Consider the following 22,660-nt stretch of genomic DNA (forward strand, 5'->3'; position numbering starts at 1 on the left):
ATATATTTAGGTCTCATAATTAGGAACTCTATGAAAATTATTCATGAGAAAGTGATTTTTGCCACGTTGAGAGGATAGGGGAGAGAGGGGAAAATATATAAGATTTTTGTGTAAATAAAATATTAAAATTAATATCATTAACATTAATCTTAAATTAATCACTTCTATTTAATAATTTTAAAAAATATATATCAAATTTTCTTAGTTTTGAAACTTTTTGTCACCTTTAACTATTCTTGTCTATCAAAGCCACTTTGAGGACTAAATTGTCCCTTATCTTTACCTTAAGACTCAAAATGATTCTTATCATTTCATATGGAGCACTAATGAAAGCCGTTTACATGTGCGTCATGCATTAAATAAATACCGCGTGCTAAGTTTAATTTAGTATTTAATAATACCAATTATATCTTGTTGATATATTTAGGTCTCATAATTAGGAACTCTCTATGAAAATTATTCATGAGAAAGTGATTTTTGCCATGTTGAGAGGATAGGGGAGAGAGGGGAAAATATATAGGATTTTTGTGTAAATAAAATATTAAAATTAATATCATTAACATTAATCTTAAATTAATCACTTCTATTTAATCATTTTAAAAATATATATCAAATTTTCTTAGTTTTGAAACTTTTTGTCACCTTTAACTATTCTTCTCTATCAAAGCCACTTTGAGGACTAAATTGTCCCTTATCTTTACCTTAAGACTCAAAATGATTCTTATCATTTCATATGGAGCACTAATGAAAGCCGTTTACATGTGCATCATGCATTAAATAAATAATTTATTATGAGTAGATTTATTTATATAATTATGTTAGTGTTGTCTCTGATCCTTTGGTAGGGTTGCTTAAAATTAAACACAATCAAAATTAATAACTCAAATTGGCAAAATATTATTGGTTTATCCATAATGATTTATTAAATTTATAATTTGGTAAACATAATAGCATATCAAGTTTAGTTTCATAAGTGGGATATGAAAAGAATAGAGTATGCACACATCTTACATACCTTTACAGTTATAAAATTGTTTCTGAATGATCCACCGTTCAAAAAGTTAACAATTTGGTAATGGTTTAGATTTTTTTTTTGAATTATCAATTCTACGACGATTTATGTTTTTTCTTTACGAGTAACCATAACCCGATAATAATTATAATTTTATGCTTAATTGATACTAACAAGCTCTTGTTTTAAACATGAAGCGTGTTTCTGAAATTCTAGACAAAGAATTTAGTATATTTATACAACTAAAAGATGTAGTGTAGTAGATAAAGTTGTTTCTCTCATAACCAAAGGTTTCATATTCTAACCCTGGGTATGCAAATCAAATGGAGCCCTACGCGATGCGATTCTAACATAGCTAGATTCCATTATGGATATCCCGACATTAAGTGAGAAACTAAGTAATTTTTTTAATATATCTGTAAATGGATAAATGGAGCCAATAATACAATGGATCCTGCCAATCAAAATTAATTCATTTGATGACCTTGATAATTAACTTTCACTGTTGCTTAATGAATGGACAAAAGGAGCTAAATGTTGTAAATTGACAGAAAATGTTAGGAAGACTAAAACTGCACCATTTTTACAAAGAAGAAGGACTATTGGTGCTACTTATGAAAAGCTGAGGATCATTTTGAGTGTTAAGGCAAATTCAAGGGACAATTTTGGTCCTTTTCTCGAATATTTTGTTCTGTTTGATCCCCATATAAGAATTAAGAGCTACTTCACTTCATTTAACCTTTAGATCATTGAAGATACTATGGCTACTGGTGAAAAAAATAGTGCTCCATATGGGTCATGGAAGTCACCAATCACTGCCGATATCGTCTCGGGTTCCGATAAACGCCTTGAAGGCTTCACTGTAGACTCTCATGGCCACTTAATATGGCTGGAGACTCGCCCTGCTGAGTCTGGACGAGCTGTGCTTGTTAAAGAATCAGGGGAAGATATTACACCAAAAGACTTCAATGTTCGAAACACTGTTCATGAATATGGTGGTGGATCTTTTGGGGTTTCTGGAGATGTACTTGTTTTCTCCAATTTTGATGACCAGAGATTGTACAAACAGACTCTCACTTCTTCAGGTTAGCTATCCATTAATAATTTTATGTACTATTAAACTGATTATACAAAATAGAATCGAAGTGTTAAGCTTTTCAATGGAACAGTATTAGTGTAGTAGCTAACAAAAGAGTAGAAGCTATTCTAGGGTTGAAGATTGATGCCCTCCATTCCCTTGGAAAAGGGGGATTCGCAGTTGAAGCATCCTTCTCCCTTCATCAAATTGGCGGAATAGCTTTAAATGTCAAAGCCTATATTGTGTGATGAGTAAAATGCAATTAGTACAACATAAAAGCGAAATGATTATTGAACTCAAAATAACATTGTAATTAGTTACCACAAACGCTGATGGGAAGCCATAGAAGTTATAAGTGGCTTTGGTTGGTTTCAATTCTTTCAGTAGATATTCAACGGTGAGGTTCTAGCTTGTTTGATAGCATGATAGAATTTCTTCTTTATGTTAATCTGATCCAATCATCTTCAACTACCTTGTTTACATCTTTTACACACACAATGTTGTTCAAGAAGCAAACCAAGCTCAGGGAAGCTATGTGCCTTTATTTGAATGTTGGATCATCGATCTTTTGAAGGATCACAACAGCATAACACACTTCCCACTAGATTCAATAATCTCTTACCCTCCACTTGTGCTAAAGCTAATTTCCCATTCTCATAGGGGGAGGAGAATGGCATCGGAGTCCAAATTACGAGGGCAAATTCGTTCTTGCTAATACAAGCAGGGCATGCCATTGTAACTGCACAAAAACTCCTTGTTTTTCTTGCAGAAGTCCAGTGAAGAAGATCATGCAATAATCTCATTGAGAACCGTACAGCTTCAGATCTAAGAATTGCACGAAACCACTTCCCTTTAAATCATTTTCATTGCGATGATCCCTCGACATTTCTCTGAATCCCTTAAAACCTTTTCCTAGAACATATCCATAACATTCCCTCCGTTGTAAAGGAAAATCATGGGGATTTGCAAGGAGATAAATTGTTTTTCTAGTGTTACAAGAATAGGGTGTTGATCAAGCTAAGAAGCAGCAACATATTCTTCTACCATACTTTTTAATGTCAATGCTCTTGACAGATTCAGGAACCAAAAGACTCTCGAGATCATTGCCCGTACTAATTGCATCATCAATGTCAGTCCCTATAAATGACTGTGCATCCTCATCGTCATTTGATCTGTTGTTTCTTCTTTCGGAGATCATCGTCAGATCCACAACTGATGTATCAACTACTTCTCTCTCATTTAGTTCTTGTTGTCCAGTTGGATTTTACAAATAATTGCATGTCTTTCTTCTTCTCCAGCCAGCACCTCACCATTTTCCGACTCCTAAATTGTTGTTTCTTCGGTTGCCGGAGCCTGAACTGCGAGCTCATCTTTGTTTGCCTGGTCAGCAAGGTCTTTTGCTAGAAGGAGCTGAAGATGCCCTAGTTCTTTTTTTCACGTGTATGGCTCATTTGTCTACATACACATGACATAAAAAATTAAACAATTATTGATTTGTTCCAACAACTACTGTAGTTATTGGAAATTATTATTCAAAGAGGTAGGACGCAACAATCCCACAATAATAGAGAACTCTAAACAACTACTCCCACCACAATAACAACTTCTTGTTTGAAATCCCTATTCTCTACTCTATCCATACTCGGCAGTTCAATTCTCCCCAAAACCCTAAATTCCTGGCCCAACAGTTCAAATAAGAAATAGAAAAAGAAAAATACTGTGATGAACTGAAGTGATGAAGTAGCAAGTCTATTAAATTTCACAGAAGTTGAGTGATAGGGCAGATTGAATTGATAATTTGTTAATCATAGATTCAGGTCCAGTGCCGATAACTCCAGATTATGCGGGACCTCATGTAAGATATGCTGATGGGGTCTTTGATGGTCGTTTGAACCGTTATATTGCTGTAAGAGAAGGTACATATATCTTTACTTATAATCACAACATGTTTTATTTAAATAATTCTGGAAAGGATATTTTATCTACGGTCTTGTTCGCTGTAACTGTATATTCTTGCTCTTTTCTGTCTACAAATAGATCATCGAGGGGTTGATGCAAAGCCAACTAATGAGATTGTGAGTGTGGTCCTAAATGATAACACCACTGAAGGTATGTAAATTGTAAGTTGCAAAAGCTTTGAGGTAATTGTGAATCAATTGATCTATTATGTTAAAATGATGAATTTCTGCTTCTGCTTTTATTTATGAATTTCAGAACCAAAAGTCTTGATTAGCGGGAATGACTTCTATGCATTCCCACGGATGGATCTGAAAGGGGAACGTTTGGCCTGGATAGAATGGAGCCACCCTAACATGCATTGGGATAAAGCAGAGCTTTGGGTCGGGTATATATCTGAGAGCGGGTGAGTAAGTCTTCTTACATTCTCTCTACTGATTATAGAAAGTCGTAAAAAGAATATTATTGAATTGTTGTTATGTCTACATTATTACATTGAGACCCTATTTATAGACCCTAGAATACAATCCTTTACCAAGTAGGATACTATTTAGTATTCCTATTTCTATTTCTATTCTTATTCCTATTCTAATAGGATTGTATAAATCTATTCCTATTCTAATAGGATTGTATAAACCTATTTCTATTCTAATAGGATTGTATAAACCTATTCATATTCTAACTCTCCCCCTCAAGCTAGTGCATACAATTCATGTACCTAGCTTGTTACAAATGTAATTAACACAAGGACCGATGAGGGGCTTGGTGAGATATCTGCAAGTTGATCACTCGCCTTCACAAAATTGACAATAAATTTCAATGTGCTTGATCTTCTCATGAAATACTGAATTTGATGCATAATGCGGATAAAACACAGAATGATAAAATTACAGTGTTGGAACTTCCCAAACCAAGCTTGCAAAGACTGTTTCAGACCATAGAGTGACTTACGTAATCAACATACAAGGCTACTAAACTCCCCCTGAGCAACAACATTAGGTAGTTGCTCCATATAGACTTCTTCACAATGCAGCAAACATTGTAAGTGCTCAAAATCTAGTATAAAGTACATGGTTCATGTTGGAATCAATAGACAGTCGATATTAAATAAGTCACCGAAAAAACTGGCCAGAACATGCTCATATGCCGGAGTATTAGATTTGATGGCTAAAAGTAGTCACAATCTAAGAAATAAAATTATATGGGTAGGGTCAGAATGATGTCACAACCCAACTAGAAAATAGAAATAATATAGGATAGTTGGAATTGATGGAACGACCCTATTGAAAAAAGAGAAATAATATGGGTAGGGTTGGAATGATCGCACAACCCTACGCAAATCAGATTTGAGGAGTCACCGGAAAGACGAATGGAACTATGCAAATCAAATCTGAGAAGTCACTGAAAAGACACATGATGCTATGCAACTCAGATATGAGAAACTAGTTCGGAAAAATCCACGGTACTACACAAATTAAATATGAAAAGTAGTCCGGAGAGATGTACGGTGCTACGCAAATTAGATATGCAAAAAAAAAGGTAGTCACTGGAAGGATGTCACGGTGCTACACAAATTATATATGAAAAAGTAGTCACTGGAATGATGACACAGTGCTACACAAAAAAGTAGACACCAGAATGATGACATGGTGCTACAAAAATTAAATATGAAAAAGTAGTCACCGGAATGATGGCACGGTGCTACACAAATTAGATATAAGAAAGTAGTCACCGGAATGATGGCACGGTGCTACACAAATTAGATATAAGAAAATAGTCACCGGATAGATACACGGTGACCCAACTTTTGCTAACAAAATCATTGGCCAGATGGGCAGCATATATGGGTGCCACCCTCCAGCAGCGGAAGCTCTTTAATTCTCTACCAAGTTCGTAGAGGCTCTGATACCATGTAAGAAATATAGGAAAAGAATATTATTGAATTGTTGTTATGTCTACATTATTACATTGAGACCCTATTTATAGACCCTAGAATACAATCCTTTACCAAGTAGGATACTATTTAGTATTCTTATTTCTATTCCTATTCTTATAGGATTGTATAAACCTATTCCTATTCTAATAGGATTGTATAAACCTATTCATATCCTAACAACAACGTTCTCCACATTGCTAGTCAGATGTTCTTCCTGCTTTTGTTTTCATGCACATTGAATCCAATTTTGCTATAAGTTGTTAACAATTGGTTGAATTAACTAATATAGAGACATCGAGAAGCGAGTAGTAGTTGCTGGTGGCTGTCGTGCTCTGGTGGAATCGCCAACTGAGCCTCTATGGTCGTCCAAAGGCAGGATAAGTTCTAATATTCTGCTGTTTACTCCCCATTCCAAAAGCAGAATAACTGCCACCTTCAATATGACTTTGAATATCTGAAGCTGCCTCCTTTAATTATTGCAGGGGAACTATTTTTCATAACAGATAGAAATACAGGGTTTTGGAACATATACAAATGGGTAAATACACTACACCTCAAGAGTTTTACGAATTATGCACTTCTTGGTGTTGGTTGATAGTTCATCTTTTTTTATTACTTCTACATCAGATTGAAGATAAAAATGAGGTCCTTGCAATTTACTCTTTGAACGCTGAGTTCACAAGACCATTTTGGGTTTTTGGAAATCGATGTTATGACATCATTGAGCGGAAAGAGGAATCAACAATTATTGCTTGCAGCTACAGGTCACTCTCTCCACTGCAATGGCATCACAGTTTGTTTCATTGTTTCCCCAGCCTTTCTTCGAGTTAAGTTGACATGTCTAATAAAATCGCTTTCATCCATGATGGCTTGCAGGCAACATGGAAAGTCATATCTTGGTGTTATAAATCAAGCTAAGAACTCTTTCTGTTCAGTTGACATTCCATTCACTTACATATCAAATATTGTGAGTTGCAGCTTATATTGTTTATTTTCTTATTGGTGTAACATTCAGAAAGTGTAACTATCTGCTTAAAACGTTGGTTTAGGTCGCAAGTGGACAGATCCTTTACATTGAGGGTGCATCTTCTGTTCTTCCTACTTCTTTAGCAAAGGTTATCTCTTCTTTTCTGTAACGGTGTCTTTTTCAAATATCTATTTTCCACAATTTGACTTAATGAATTCCATGCTTTGCAACAGGTGATACTAGATGATCATATGTCAAACGTTGTAGATTTCAGTATCATGTGGTCATCTTCTTCAGACGTTGACAAGTACATACCATATTTTAGCCGCCCAGAGTTTATTGAATTTCCAACAGATGTGGCTGGTCAAATTGCCTATGCATACTTCTATCATCCGTGTAATCCAGAATACAATGGTAGTCAAGAAGAAAAACCTCCACTGTTGCTAGAAAGCCATGGTATATGATTCGTAATTCCTTAAAGTCATATTCATAATGCACCAAGTACTAATTTAGTTTTCCATGACATTGATTGAAGCGCTGAAAAATTAAGGTACTAGGCATTGGACATTAAAAGCTTGTTACATGGCAATGCTGTTTGCCAGTTTCACATCTTCAAAATAAGAGTCATGAATGGAGCTGTCAATGAAAGGAAATACAACGTTTTTCTTCTCTTTTCGTACTGAAAAGTCTCTCTTTTTCAATAGTTAGTGGCTTAGTGTGAAGGGAAGTGCTTGTCGTCTTCTTAGCTGTTTTCTGGCAGAACATATTCCAAAGGCTGACCTTTCTACAAGTCTACTAACCATTGAGAGCGCGCGCATGCACACATGCTCATGCAGATACACACATGTATTGTGAATACAGGGCTATCCAGATAAGTGTGTGTGTGTGTCTTTTCTGTGTGTCCAAGTGAGAAAATAATTCTGTTTTCTCTTTTATCCTTGTCAACCATTATGTTGCTTCATGGTGAGACTGATTTTATCATCTCAATGGCAAGATCACTTCATTTCTCTATTTAGCTTTGTTGATAGTTTCCAGATTCTAAATGTGCATATGATTCATTTATATATAAAATTCGGTAGCAATATGAAGACTTGTTTAAAATAATAACCACATTTACTTCTAGCTCATAGTTTGATCATTAAAATGTGGAAATTATGTAAGCCATTTGCTGTTCGTAATTGTCATATGAAAGAACGTACTTACACCTTACAGCACTTCCTCAATTGAGCTTGAATACAGTGAATGACTCCAGATTATTAATATGCAATTCTGTGGTTTGGTTTCATAATATCTCTTGTTTGGTTCAAGCAAGGAATATAGCCAACATAAACAGAGAGATGGAAACTTCCAAAGATGCTACGAGTAACTGCTTCATTAATCTTCTATTCATTCCGAGTATGCACAAGGTTAACTGATTTTGAACTGTTGCTCATGTGTGTTACAGGAGGACCAACAGACGAGGCACATGGAACCTTAAATCTTAGCATCCAATATTGGACTAGTCGAGGATGGGCATTTGTGGATGTTAACTATGGAGGAAGTACGGGTATGTTATCAGAGGTTGAGCAATTTATTTTATTAACTTCTATATTTCTTGGATCCGGACAAACTTTTCATTTATTGTTTATTGGTTATCCAACTCTGCTGTATCTTATCTACTGTGCATAAACTTTCCAAATTTATCCTATATTTCAGTCCATTAAGTTCAGATACATTACACTCCATTAAGGTTTTAAAGTTTACTTGTCCCTCTCTCTACATAAGAAAACTAAGTCTTCATAAATTTGAATTCAAGGTTATGGCAGGGCATACCGAGAACGCCTTTTGGGGAAGTGGGGAATCGTTGACATCAATGATTGTTGCTCTTGTGCTGAATATTTGGTAAGTTAAAGTAAATTGTCACTTGCCCTTAATTGTTAACTTTTCTCATTTCTTTACGTTAAGAGTTTTAACTAGGAAGCTTTGTTGATTTAGGTGGATGAGGGGAAGGTTGATGGAAAGCGCCTTTGCATAACTGGGTGTTCTGCTGGCGGTTACACAACATTAGCTTCTCTTGCTTTCAGAGATACATTCAGAGCTGGCGCTTCTTTATTTGGAGTAAGTCAATATGCAACATCAATCTAGTATTAAGGAGCGCATGGTTGTTATTATGGTATACTAGTGCTAGGTTCAGCCGAAGTAAAATGCTTTCACTCCATGAACCATCATGCAAGCGTATCTAAAGGATAAAACGGGAAAAAGGACAATGAGATGGCATAATTTGAAGTTTAAGTGATGGTTAATCATATTTACTAATGTTTGTTTTCCTTGGGAATAGCTGGCTTAATTTAATTGCATTTACTTGATTCTCTATGTCCTTTCTTGTAGGCTATGCAATGTTTAGTTTCTATGATTTCTGCACTGTTTTCTTCTTTTTTGTACTTGGATTTGTTGCATTTCAGCTGGGGGTCTTTCGGAAATTGCCTCTCTACCTCCACGAGGTAGTGGTAAGGTATGTGTGCACTCTACCCTCCCCAGACTCCGCTTGTGGGACCTCACTAGGTATGTTGTTGTTGTTGTTGTTCTATGACTGCATCTCCTTTTGAATATGCTGAAAAGTTTATTGGAGAACACTGTTTACATTATGCTCAGTTTTTCAGCTCTCTTGTCACAGACTTTTACCTCCTATGCTCTACTGCACTAGTGGACTGGGGGAGGGGGTGAGTGGTTTGGAAAACATGATTCTGGTGGAATTTGGTCACAAGCTGACACTCTTTCTGCTGTTTTAACAGATTGGTGATTTGAGGTCATTGAGTGATCATATGCACAAATTTGAATCCCACTATATCATTAATCTAGCTGGTAATTATTTATTCACAACTAAATAGTTACAACTATTTTTGGTCACAATTTAACATTGTTGTTCCTAATACAGGTAATGAAATCGCTTTAAATGAGCGGTCCCCTATCAACTTTGTTGATCGATTCTCTTGCCCCATAATAGTGTTCCAAGGATTAGAAGACACGGTAAACTGTTGCAACTTGTGCTTTTTCTTTTTTTCATTTTACTCTGCATTATTAATGGCAGGAAACTGCTGTTGTTGAGTAAGTAACATTCTTATTTAACTAAACTCTTTTTAAGAAAGGAAATTGAACCGTATTATTCAATTTTGCGATGAAAAACTAGTATCTTGCATCGAACAACTATACAATTATTGAAGCACCTTGTAAGGAAAATAGAAACATTTGTTTACAGGTTGTCCAGCCAGAACAGGCCCGAAAAATCTACGGGGCCTTGAAGAAAAAGGGGTTACCTGTGGCTCTCGTGGAATATGAAGGAGAATCTCATGGATTTCGTAAGGTAAGAACTAATCATCACATGTATGTATTTACTTCTACCATTTCTCCACATTGATAAAACATTTTATGATGCTACTGCTACTTATTAATGTGGTTTGTCATTGCGCAAAGTAATAAAATGTTGTTATGCTCAAATTGAAGCATGGAATTTGGGAGTTCCTAACTGACCAGATTTTTCACAGGCGGAAAGCATAAAATTCACTCTGGAGCAACAAATGGTGTTCTTTGCTCGAACAGTTGGACAGTTTGCCGTGGCTGATGATATAACTCCCACACACATTGACAACTTTGATTAAGTACAACCAGTATCGTGACTGTCCTCATTGGGTGAGAGTGTGAGAACTCCAGTTGCCATTTCCATCAAATCTTGGATTCCGCCACTTAATAAGAAACTTGCAGTTCGCCCTTGTCCACATCTCCCTATAGATGGTGCTAAAGAATCAAATTTTTGAACTATGCTGTGTTGTTAACCAGACAATAAACATGAATTATGTTTAAACTTGAACCTTTTCTCATTTATGTCCTTTTTGTTGTTGGAGTTGAACATGACCTGTGAAACAAACTGGTATTAATTCCTTAGTAACGAGGACGGAATGTAAAACTCTCATGTTTTATTGTACTTTTAGTGTAAACAAAAAATAACGAGTTGCTGTATACAAGAATTTACTCAGTGATCCAATGATTTCACAATTGTATGTGGCAAGTTTTATACTTTTGACAGATATCATTATAGCATCATTAGCTACATCCCACTCTATATAACAAACTCAAGGATCGTTTTCACTCATGTTTTGCATTGCATTGTTATGCACAATTAGTTGGACAGGAGGTGCTTTCTACAGTTTACTATTACAAAGATCATCAATTCCCTTTTAGGTTAACATGACTAACCTTTTCGTACATAACTATGAAATTCTCTAAAGCTTGCTTTAACTGAAAACATTTGGACTATACTCAACCAAATTTCATTATACCGGTTATCATTTACAAAAGAGGGACTCAGACTAGGCATACTAAAAGTAACAATAAGTAAAAGAGGTAAAAAGGTGCACCTCTTCACATATCCAATTTGGTAATTTTCAAAAGTTGAAATTAACTTATATACTACTCCCTCTTTCTCAATTTATGTGACACATTCAAACTTCGAGTTTCAAAAAAGTCTATCTTTGACCGTAAATTTTTCGTATATTTTTTAAATATTTTGAATTGTCAATAATTGTGACTTAAAATACTTTTTACGTAGTTTACAAATATATAAATTTCATTTTAAAAAATTCGAAGATTCAATGAGCAAATTTTTGATCAAAATTAAAGACTCTTGAAAAATGAAATGCGTCACCTAAATTGGGACAGAGGAAGTACAATGATTAGGTGTATTTTAACCTGTTCAAACTAAACCAACATTACATGAATACAAATCTATAAATATTTATAATGTATAGGGTGAAATTCAAACTGGACAGATGGGCGAATCATAAGATGACATGTGGAAGAAGCAATCAGTCAAACATGAGTCAACATGTAGTCATTTTATGGGTCTAGAACCTAAATAAGCCACAAAAAAGATAAAAGTTATCAAAATAAGCCACTATTCTAGTAAGTAGCTAAAATAGGTTTAGTGGAAGAAAAAATTATGTTTTATGCAATATTTCAAACGTTTTTCGTTAGTCTCATAACGTGTATATTTTAATAAATAACAAAATTATTTTTTACACCTTGTAAAATGAAACTATTTCTTACACTTTGTAAAGTGGAAGAAAATCTGACACTTTAAGAAAAGTTACTTTACCTTTTCACTTTCTTCTTCTTCCCTTTCATTTTCATGGTTCACTTTCAACTTCCAAACGATTTTTCAATTCGAAGATGTTAATTTGATGGTCCCAATCCGACAACTGAAGCGACCCAACACTAAAAAATCAAAATCTTGAAAGATTAGAGTAGCACAACTCGACAACACAACAATTCGACCCTACAAATTATATAAATTAGATTTTTTTTTCCACCTCATATTCATCACTTTGAAATGATGTTGTAATTTGTTCAAAATTTCAACAAGTCTTATACAATGTGCATTCAATTACTAAATATTAAGTTAGAAAAAAAAATCTTTAATTCGAATGAAACAAAAGGAATTACACTGTTGAATTGGTATTGCAAAAATAGTGTTTCGCCACTGTTGAATTACACCTTTCCATCTCATGTTTTTTTTTTTTGTAATATTTAATAATTGAGAGTCCTTATGGTTAAATTGTGGTGGATCCATCCTCTTATTTTTGGCTTGACAATTTCACACGAGTAGTAGGTCCCTAAAGTTGACATTTTTGTACTCAAGTTCATACAATATGACATTTTCTGCAAAACAGTAAATGTAATATCTAGAATTTGTTTTGGTAACATAAATGATAAAGCCTTATATGTGTTTTATGGTATGTGGCTCTCAAAAGCCCATGATTGATCTATTTCTCTTTCTCTTTAGGCATATGTTTCTTTTGGTTAATTTTTTTCTATTTTATTTTCTTGTGGTTGACTCGACAAATAACACATTGAATTGACTTGCTGAAGTTAGAGATTCTTTAACTCTCGCATAATTATTTGTTTGAAGATAGTTCACGGTTTAATTTGTCAAGATATAATTATGTTGAACGAATTAATAGAATTTTTTTTTACAGTATATAATTGAGCGTGTTGTGGATCCCTGGATCGATTGATCATACACTTCTTCTCTCTCAGCATGAGCTTAAATCAGAATTGTTATGGAAAGGTGAGATATCATTTAGTAGCCTTAGGAGGATGGTGCGCATGAATGATGCCTGAAATTTATTTCATTTGCACCGACCTCATGGACGTGTTGAGGAGATCTTACGTAGGTCCGGACTGTATGATGTAGTTTGTGTGGGCAGGATGCAGTATGATTGTGCCCTTGTTACAACTATGGTTGAGCGTTGGAGGCAGAGACTCATTGCTTCCACTTACCTTTTAGTGAGGTCACGATTACATTGCAGGATGTGCAGGTCTTGTTTGGTTTGTGCATTGATGGTGATGTTGTGTACATACAGGATGCTGCACGGAGGATTCGTCCATGGAATACTTTATTAGAGACACTCACAGGATGCGCCATAGCACCTACTGATATGGATGGTGCGAGTCAGGTGAGTATACATAACATTACCGTCTACTTGCGAGATCAGTTGCAAGTAGATTTGATAGGAGATACTGAGTCACATCATGTTCTTATCCCGATTAGAGACCAGCTAGACTGCACGACGGAGGATCAGGTACATCAAATAATTTCTGCAACTCTTTACTAATTTTTAAAAAACAACATAAATTACATATAAAAGTAAATTATATAAAAGTAATCAATAATAATTTTATTTGTATCCTAAGAGGTTAATGTTGATTTTATCTAATTGTTATATTTCAAAAATAGTTTTGATAGACACCATATAATGAGATTGTACATACAATGCCTCGTTGTTGTATGGTCGATGAGCCTTTATGGATGGCATGTGTGCCTATGCTTTGCCTAGAGATTGTTGAGGTGCACGCGCCTGATAGAGTAATGTGTCAGTTTGGTCGTCCCCAACACGTACCTGGGATTCCTAGTTGGGGAACCAATCACCACGTGCATGATCAGCGTAGGAGGCATGGACCGAAGGTTCTTGAAATGTTAGATAAATATTTTCGTGATTGGGGTAATCGACATCAGAGTTTAGCGGTTGAGGTAGATGATGTACTAGCGGGGCAGGGTATAGATTGTAGTACATGTGGTATGGAAGGTTGCTTATAGGTAAGTCTACATTAGAGGTTGATGTACCATCGGGATTTGTTCATTCCGCTGGTACTAGCATTACAATGTCTAAAGGACTATTTAAGTTGCACAATATTGCATTACAGTGGCAGAGAGACACTGCCTGACTTCACATGGTGAAAAGGTATCTCAGATTGTTATGGATACATTGCTTGAGGCCGGAATACAATTTAGAGAACCATTTTTTGAGGGGAATCCTTTGTTTGAACATGTACGTGCTAGAGGAGGTCGTTTCGACATTTACTGAGGATCCCAATGTGACACAGGTGTATGCTATTTATTATTTATTTATTTTAAAATATTTATATTAGTTATTAATGCTTTGATTTTATATTAAATTAACTTTTAATTATTAGATTCATATTACGGGGCCTTCATCCACCGTGGAGGATGTCGTTCTGACATTTACTGAGGATCCCAATGTGACACATGTTTACATTCTAATTCTCCACCAGTTCCAAAGTAATAGTATTTGCGTCTATTGTTATATCCCATTTTAACCGGGTCAAAATAGTGTACAACATTTTGGAGATTTCTAAAGTTAATTGACTAATTTAAGAAGTCGCCACCTAATTATTAAGGTGAATTAGGACACCTAAATTGATTAAAGTCATGTTTAAAGTTAAACTTCATTTTAAGGTCTACCAAACATGAGATTCTAGGTAAGGGTTCAACTTATCTAAAGGGAAGGGTTAGACATCCTTTAAGATCCATTAACAATGGTTAACCAGCCGAACTTAACTAATTAATTAGGCTAAGTGTAAGAAAGTAAAATTATTTATAAAAAGCTAACTTTTTTTTAAAAAAACTTTAGATTCAATAATTGAAAATATATTTTTTATGAAAAATGCATATAGTTGGAAATGTGTGGAAGTAAAATAGTTTTGCTAAAGTTAAATTAGTTTATTGAATAATGATGACTTGAATCCGTTTGAATTTAATAAGAAATAGGAATTTTATCAAAACTGAAGTATTAGAAGTAGTAAAAGAAGATCTAGTAAACTTAAATAAATTTAGAGGGAAAAGTTTAAGATTTGAATAAATTCAAGAACTTACAAGTTAAAGAATAAATTTTATAATAAAATCTGTAAATGTAAACCTAAAAAAAGAAGGAGTTGGAACAGAAAACGCTATTGTGGTTGTTTTGACAAAAGTATTTGAAACCAAAATTAGCAATTGCAAGAAAATTTCAATAAGAAATATTTCTAACTTAACAAAGTTGGTTTCTTAAGCCCTTTTTGTTTTTTTAAAGAAATAACGGCTCTCTTTTATGTGATAAAAGCAAGTGTTCATAGCTACTGTATGAGGGTCAAAGGGAATTCCAACTAAAGCCTAGCTATTGGTCATTACATATAAGGGAACACGTAACACATAGACAAAGATAAAATGTTAATCACACCAATACAATCAAATAAAACAAGCTAAAATAAATGAGAAAATTAGTAGTTATGCTCGACTTTAACAGAAGGAAAGGATCTCCTCTGTTACTAGAGGTCTAAACAATATGAAGCTAGGAAGAATAAGGACGTGCCGACTCCATGTATAAGATAAGCAAGCTCCATGTGAAAATGGTGTCGTTGAGTCTCATAATGGGACTCTTCGGCTCCGGCGTTCATACAAAAATAGATAAACAAGATAAAAATGATTAGAAACCTTGAGAGAACATAAGAGCTAGATAGTAAATAAACTACAAATTATAAAGTTAACATGATTTTAAACTCATACCGAACAAACACTTCTTTTCATTAGTGATACATTACACTTACTCTAATTCATACAGTAAGAATCAAGTTTTCAGATGACATATTCTCAACATAATCACACTAGACAAAATCTTAAGTTAGTGATTCAGGAAATATAATATGATATCTACAACAAAGAAATAAGATTCTTGATTCCAATTATAGCCACATGTACATGTTAAAAACAGAGATTAAAAGGAACTAAGAAATAGAGTTGTTGAAGCAAATTAGATACTAGAAACTGATTCATGTATGTGAATTGTTTTGGCACATAGAGCATATTGGCCTTACAGTCCCACAAGTTTATAGTACAGAAGAAACAAAGTCATTTTCTAGTTACACAATTACACCACTATGGAACCAATTCTGGTAAGTGCCAGTCCAATACTTTATGCTACAGTTATGCTAATAACTTAGACTCCATGACATGCAATCTTTTCCCAGTTCCATACCCATACACTGCACACTGGTTAATGAAACAAACTGACATCTCAAACGCTTATAACATGATGCATTCAAGGAACAAAGTAATCACCACTACAAGGTTTGAACTATATATCATCGTTCGTCATTCTTTTTTTAAATTCGGAATAACAAGAAAATGACATGAATTCCTAAACTAATACAAGCACAATGAATAAAAGGGTAAAATATAACAAGGAAAGGGGGCCGATATTACCGATTGTGGTGCAGTGAACCAAGTCGTCGATCAAGGATCTATACTCGTTCCTCCCACAAAATCAGCAAATAAAGACTAGAGTAGACTCGTTAGATGATATTGAAGTGTAAAATAGTGATGTTCTTGTGAATGTTCAGCCTTTGAGAAAATAGTTTTGATAGTGAAATGATAAGAAAAAGTCTCATGTTCTAAAAACCTCCTTTAGATGAGAGTTTTGAGATGCATTTATAGGAGAATCACAACTCACAAGGCTTCTATTCTCATATTTTGAAATTCGAATTCGCACAGATGAGGAAAAGTCACGGGTTAAGATTTGGCTTCAAAAAGAGCCGTTTGAATCTGCTAAAGTGATTCTCTGCATAGAAAATCAGATTTTCAAAAAGTCTTTTGGCTTCTTCTGTTGACTGACCGGTTGAAAATGAAATAGAGTGGTTCATAGCACTACAGTTTTTGCACAAAAATGGAAGAACATAGTCCTGCCATGGTGAGATACGAAATGAAATTTGTATAGAATAGGAAAAGAGGAAGAAGACAAACAACACTCCTAAGAATAGGTTAAAAGGTTATCCTTTTGAAAAAATCTGATATGATTTCAAAGGGCTTTACGGTTTGGGCCTATTTGAATCAAATGGGCTTTATTGATTAACAAGAATTGGACTTCGTTTTTGGTTATTATAATAGCTGAATTTTGTAGTCTTTCCTTCTTTAAATTAATTTGTTTGAGCTTCTAAGTTAATAACTAGTATAATATATATTACGTAAAAAGTTTAGAAAGTAAGAAACTTGAAATAAAGTAATGACATACTTTTTTAAACAAGACGACATTAAAGTACTAATAGTAACGTTGATAATAAAAAGTATAATTTTGAAATAGTGGAACTGATAATAAAAATATGATAATCGTTAAAAATAATAAAAGTTAAAGTAATTACGATAGTAATAGAGATAAATAGAAAATAATAGCGAATTATAAAGTATTCCACTTATTAGCAATTTAGAAGCTCAACGAAATAAATTAGAAGAAAGGAGGGACAAAATTTGGTGTCAACACCTATCATGGCCTATTTGTTTGCACGTTGAGCACTTGCGAGTGAGTGTACTTGCTGGAACGTCCATTTCATTATGTATACGGGTGATTTTATTTACACCCACTTTTCGTAAATATTTTTTATTTGCTATCATAATAAAGGGACTATCGGGTCAATACTTTTCACCGCCAAGTGGATTGAATTGTCCGGAGTAGGCTTTTTTGTAGTTACGCACGTTGAATTCTTGTGCCATATGCTCCCATGCTTGATACCCAATTTGGTCAAATCCCTTTATTGCATGAGAACACAGAATGTGGTATGATTGCCATTTACCACATTGACATATTTCTTGCGATGCATTTACAATGTGCTTATTACCACCACGGTCATGATGCATATCTGTCTGCACCTCAAATATGTTTTCCCTTTGTTGGTGATAGTTGATGAGTGTGTGACGCTATGACTTTTTTCAATTATCCTCAAAAATCTTGAATAATTTAGGCATCCATGTGTATTGCCTAAGATATCTGGACCATCTGGGAGATGATCAAGATAAGGAATTTCATGATTACAAAATAGACTAATGGACATTGGTCTTGGTGACCGATTGTGCATCAAAAAATCATCATCACTAGATGATGCCTCAAATGGAACATTATCTCCTGATTCCTCAGCATTAGGCAAATCATCACTATTACTAGCTGAAGGTGAGTCGTAATTTGAAAGGTCACGATCATCGATATTCACAGGATCAATGGGCTCATCTTGTGTGATATTTTTTCTATATGTGTAAAAAAGTATAAACATTTGTCTCATGCAATTAACTTACTTAAATAAAAAAAAATCAAGTATTGGACATACCGATAATCATTTGCATCAAAAGTAGGCAAGACATGAAAATTTGAGGATGTCCCAACATTTTCCGTCATTTCAAAGTGTGAGGACTAACCAAAATAATTATCTAGTCCATAACTTGGAACAACAACAACAACAACAATAATATTAATAATAACAACAACAATAATAACAATAATAACAATAATAATAATAATAATAATAATAATAATAAAATCATATAAATTAATAAATAATTGACAAAATCAACAAATAATAATTGAAATATAATTATTGAGCATTACCGGTCACTTTCATTGATAGTTTCGTTCTAATCAAAATCATATCGACCGGTAAAAATATTTTGATAATAAGTCATGTTAGGAAAATCAGTAGATTGAGTTATCGGAAATCCATCAACGCTATTACGATTTTCTAATCGGGGATGGACATCGACCGATAAAGGAGAACGTTGTTGACTAGTCTTAGGCTCCTTCCTAACATAGATTTCAAGTATTGTTAACTTGATTTGATCTATGTAGTCATTTGGAACCCTCAAAAAGTCGGTCAACAATTCGTCATGATAGATAATCCACTCTCCAAAATTTACTTGTCCTTGTGATAAAAATGAAGTAGGCTATTTTTCGACTATAATCAAATTATAATCAGTACTATTTATACCCATTCTTTGATGAAAGAAATTATGATATCGGACATTAATTGAATATTTAGCATTGGGAGGACAATTATAATAAACGGTATTTCCGTCATGTATAATTTCGCCATCCCAATAAATGGAAACTCTAACTTTTGGTTTAGAAGACATTTATTTGTGATTGAAATGAAGAAAACTAGAAGACTAAAGATGTTGAAGGTGCTATGTTTGAACATCCTTAAATAGAGCTTGGAGGAATTTTCAGAATAAAAAATAAAAATACATAATGTAATAATTTTTTTCATTTTTATGATATGTCAAATTAATATAATTGTATGACAAACACTGCAAAAGCTTCATAAAGAGATACAATTTAATGCAAAACGTGAAAAATATTCCTCTTTGTAAAACATAATTTTTTCTTTCATTTTATAAAGTGTACGAAAAATTTCCACTTTACAAAGTGTAAGAAAAATTTACACTTTACAAAGTGTAAGAAATAGTTTCATTTTACAAGGTGAAAAAAATAGTTCCGTTATATATTAAAATATACACGTTATGAGATTAACGGAAAACATTTGGAATATTGCATAAAACATAAGTTTTTCTTCCATTAATCCTATTTTAGTTACTTACTAGAATAATGACTTATTTTGGTCACTTTTATATTTTTGTGGCTTATTTAGATTCCGAACTCTCATTTTACAAGAAGTCAATAAGGAACATGTTCAATACGAAGTCATTTGGATCTGATGTTAAAGTGAAAGCCCATATAACATCAATACATATATCAATCAACATGTACGGATAATGTTATTATGAAATTCACATGATTTTCGAGACTTTATTTGTATAAATGTAGTTAGAAATTCCAGATGATAATTGAATTTTCTAAATTCATTATTCGAATTACAATTGCCAAATAATAACAAACAAGTTTAATTGAATCAATGTAATCAACAAAATAACGTTTAAATTGCACTTGTAGACTGTATTTATATTTTAGATGAAGAAATCAAATCAAATTTTGGATTGAATCGTGAACTATATGTATTGATGTTCAACGATGAAGTTCAAAAAAGACTACTAAAAAGGAAGATTTGTACATGATTTATGGAAATCTTCCGTTTTTAAATAGATTTTGGAGGCGCCAATTATACCAATCATGAGTAAATCTGTTTGTAAATCTAACAAAATTTTAGAGTGGAATACATTTATGAATCAAATAGCACATTAAACTATACCTACAAATTTTAATTAGGAAACTTTAGTTAATGAGACTGCATTTCTCTCTAAAGTCAACTATTTCTAAAATGTTCTCCTAATTTTATATTTATAATTTATTTAAGTCCTAAGTATGTAATGTTTGTCTTTTCATTATGGGTGCTTAGGACCATAGAATCGTAGAATATGTTTCCATGAGTCTTAAGTTGATAACAATCTGAAAATGGAAAACTGAGTTTGAAAAGTCATGTTAGTGAAAAATAGTGATTTGCGATTTTAAGTCAGTTTTCGTCTTGCCTTCGCCATAAATTAGAATATTCGACCCGAGAATCTAGGGGTAACTTTTCCAAGGCTTAGGGTTTTTTCTCTCTCATGAGGTAAGTGCTTCTCTTTCATCTTTTCACTCCGTAAATTCAATTTCTTCCTAGAATCAAAGGGTATGTTTTACATAAGATTTTATGGGTTGATCCTTAGGATTATTATTTTGGTGGAATAGCATGTAGGGCAATATAATTACGCATGTTTAATTTTCAATTCTAGATCGTTAAATTCTATCTTCTAGTGGAATTATGAACCTAACATTTAACTATGATATTGAGGAACCTAGAAGAATGATAAAAATGAATTATTTGAGTATATTAACCACTTAAGAGAGGTTAATGGGGCTAAAACTCCATGAATGATTAAAGTATCATTATATTTATTGGTAAGCCATGGAAATCTCTAATTTAATGAAATAACATTATACTAATAGTTTGACCCTCTAAAAAGGTGAAATTAGTTGGGTTTGAATTTTCAAGACCTTCGTTTGATGAAGTAGATGATTAAAGAATCATTATATTTATTTTGTCTTAGACTTTGAACATTCTGAGGCGATGCGAAAATAGATGGCTTCAACGATTTAACTTGCTTATTCTCAGTTTTCAATTGAAGTAAGTTGCGATTTACTTGGAGTTATACTTTCTTGTAATATGAGCTGTATTGCATGTTGATTTTTTCTTCAGACATAGTTAGTGTTTGTTATGATTGAATTAATATTTGCTGGTTTGAATAAGCATGTAAACTATTGAACTTTCTATTTCACTGATGTTACGGAATATGAACTTGTGATTATTTAGTATTTATCGTGTTATCTTGAGAGGTAACTGGAAAGGTTAGTATATTGAGATATTCAGATACAGTGAGAATGCATTTACTATTCTGATGATAAATGACTTGAGTATGGTGTGAGCGTACGAGCGAGCAATTATGTCAGCGGTTTGATTGGGTACCACATCGATATGGTACATGTTGATGGACACCTAGGATCCCTTGTAGGCAGGGGCGAATTTAAGTGCCAAATTTGGGTCACCGGAACCCATGGTCATCCGGCTAAACTCGATATATCATTTGTATTATTCTTAAAAATATATTAAATATTAGCTAAAGGAACCCATGCCCAAAATGACCAGATGGTTCACTGGTCGGAGGGCTTATTATCGAGGTGGTAGTCGCTGGTTCAAATCCCTCCAACGCTCGATTTGTCCATTTTTTTAAAAAGGTCTATTTTGTTATATAATTAATAAAAGAAATGGCATTACAACTTTAATTAGCCGCATAAAATAGAATAAAAATATATTTCAATTAAACGTCTTCTCTTTAGCTAGCTAATTTTTTGTCTTTGTAAAATTTTGGAAATCTAACGGAAATAAAAAATAATAATTTTAAATTTATTATTTTTATTTTAATTATAAAAGATTCATGTAGGTGTATATTTGATCATTTTCACATGAATTATTTTTTAACTTATTTAATTAACATTTTTTGAGTTTCTTATTCTTATTTCTTTGTTTTTTCGTTCATTTTAGTGTAAAACTAAGAGAAATCAAAAGAAAGAACTGTGAATGGAAAAAGTAAAAAAATTAAGAAAAAAGTTTTAGAACAATTTTTTTTTGGGCTATAGTGGAATTTAAATATTATTATTTTTGTGGCTATATTGAAATTTAGTTTTTATATCTATAATTTTTTTGGAGCATCTAAAATAAATTTTACAATAAAATTAGTGAAAATAAATAAATTTGACCATTAAAATAATAAATTCAAATTAGTTGTTGAATAAAATAATATATGACAAGGATCAAATATACCCCTATATTAATTTAGGGATATATATGAGTTACTTTCATAACAAGGTGCATGTCAACTCTAAATCACAAAGTTGAGGGCAATATTAGGCCATTTTCCCTACAATTTTAGATATTATCTTTAAAGTAATAGTGCACCCCTTGAAATCCGGGATTCGCCTCTGCTTGTAGGTCATGATTAATTAGACAAGATTAAGACCCTTTGATATATGTGTTCAAATGAAAGTGAGACTTAAGATTTCTGAGAGTGTTAGATTTTACCGCAAGTTGCAGAAA

At 33.3% G+C, this 22,660-nt stretch overlaps 1 protein-coding gene across 1 annotated transcript; it reads left to right on the forward strand.

Moving 5' to 3' along the window:
• Positions 1–1,745: 1,745 nt before the first annotated feature.
• Positions 1,746–10,964, forward strand: LOC125865120 (uncharacterized). Its single transcript, XM_049545291.1, has 17 exons — positions 1,746–2,097; positions 3,902–4,006; positions 4,128–4,199; positions 4,305–4,452; positions 6,272–6,354; positions 6,465–6,520; positions 6,610–6,746; positions 6,859–6,949; positions 7,032–7,097; positions 7,183–7,405; positions 8,394–8,495; positions 8,745–8,830; positions 8,924–9,046; positions 9,721–9,790; positions 9,864–9,955; positions 10,185–10,289; positions 10,471–10,964. Exons 1-17 carry the CDS (start codon positions 1,773–1,775, stop codon positions 10,582–10,584), a joined length of 1,998 nt encoding a protein of 665 aa, XP_049401248.1. The 5' UTR covers positions 1,746–1,772; the 3' UTR covers positions 10,585–10,964.
• Positions 10,965–22,660: the final 11,696 nt, after the last annotated feature.

The sequence above is a fragment of the Solanum stenotomum genome, chromosome 5, assembly GCF_019186545.1.
Source record: "Solanum stenotomum isolate F172 chromosome 5, ASM1918654v1, whole genome shotgun sequence".
Taxonomy (NCBI): Eukaryota; Viridiplantae; Streptophyta; class Magnoliopsida; order Solanales; family Solanaceae; genus Solanum; species Solanum stenotomum.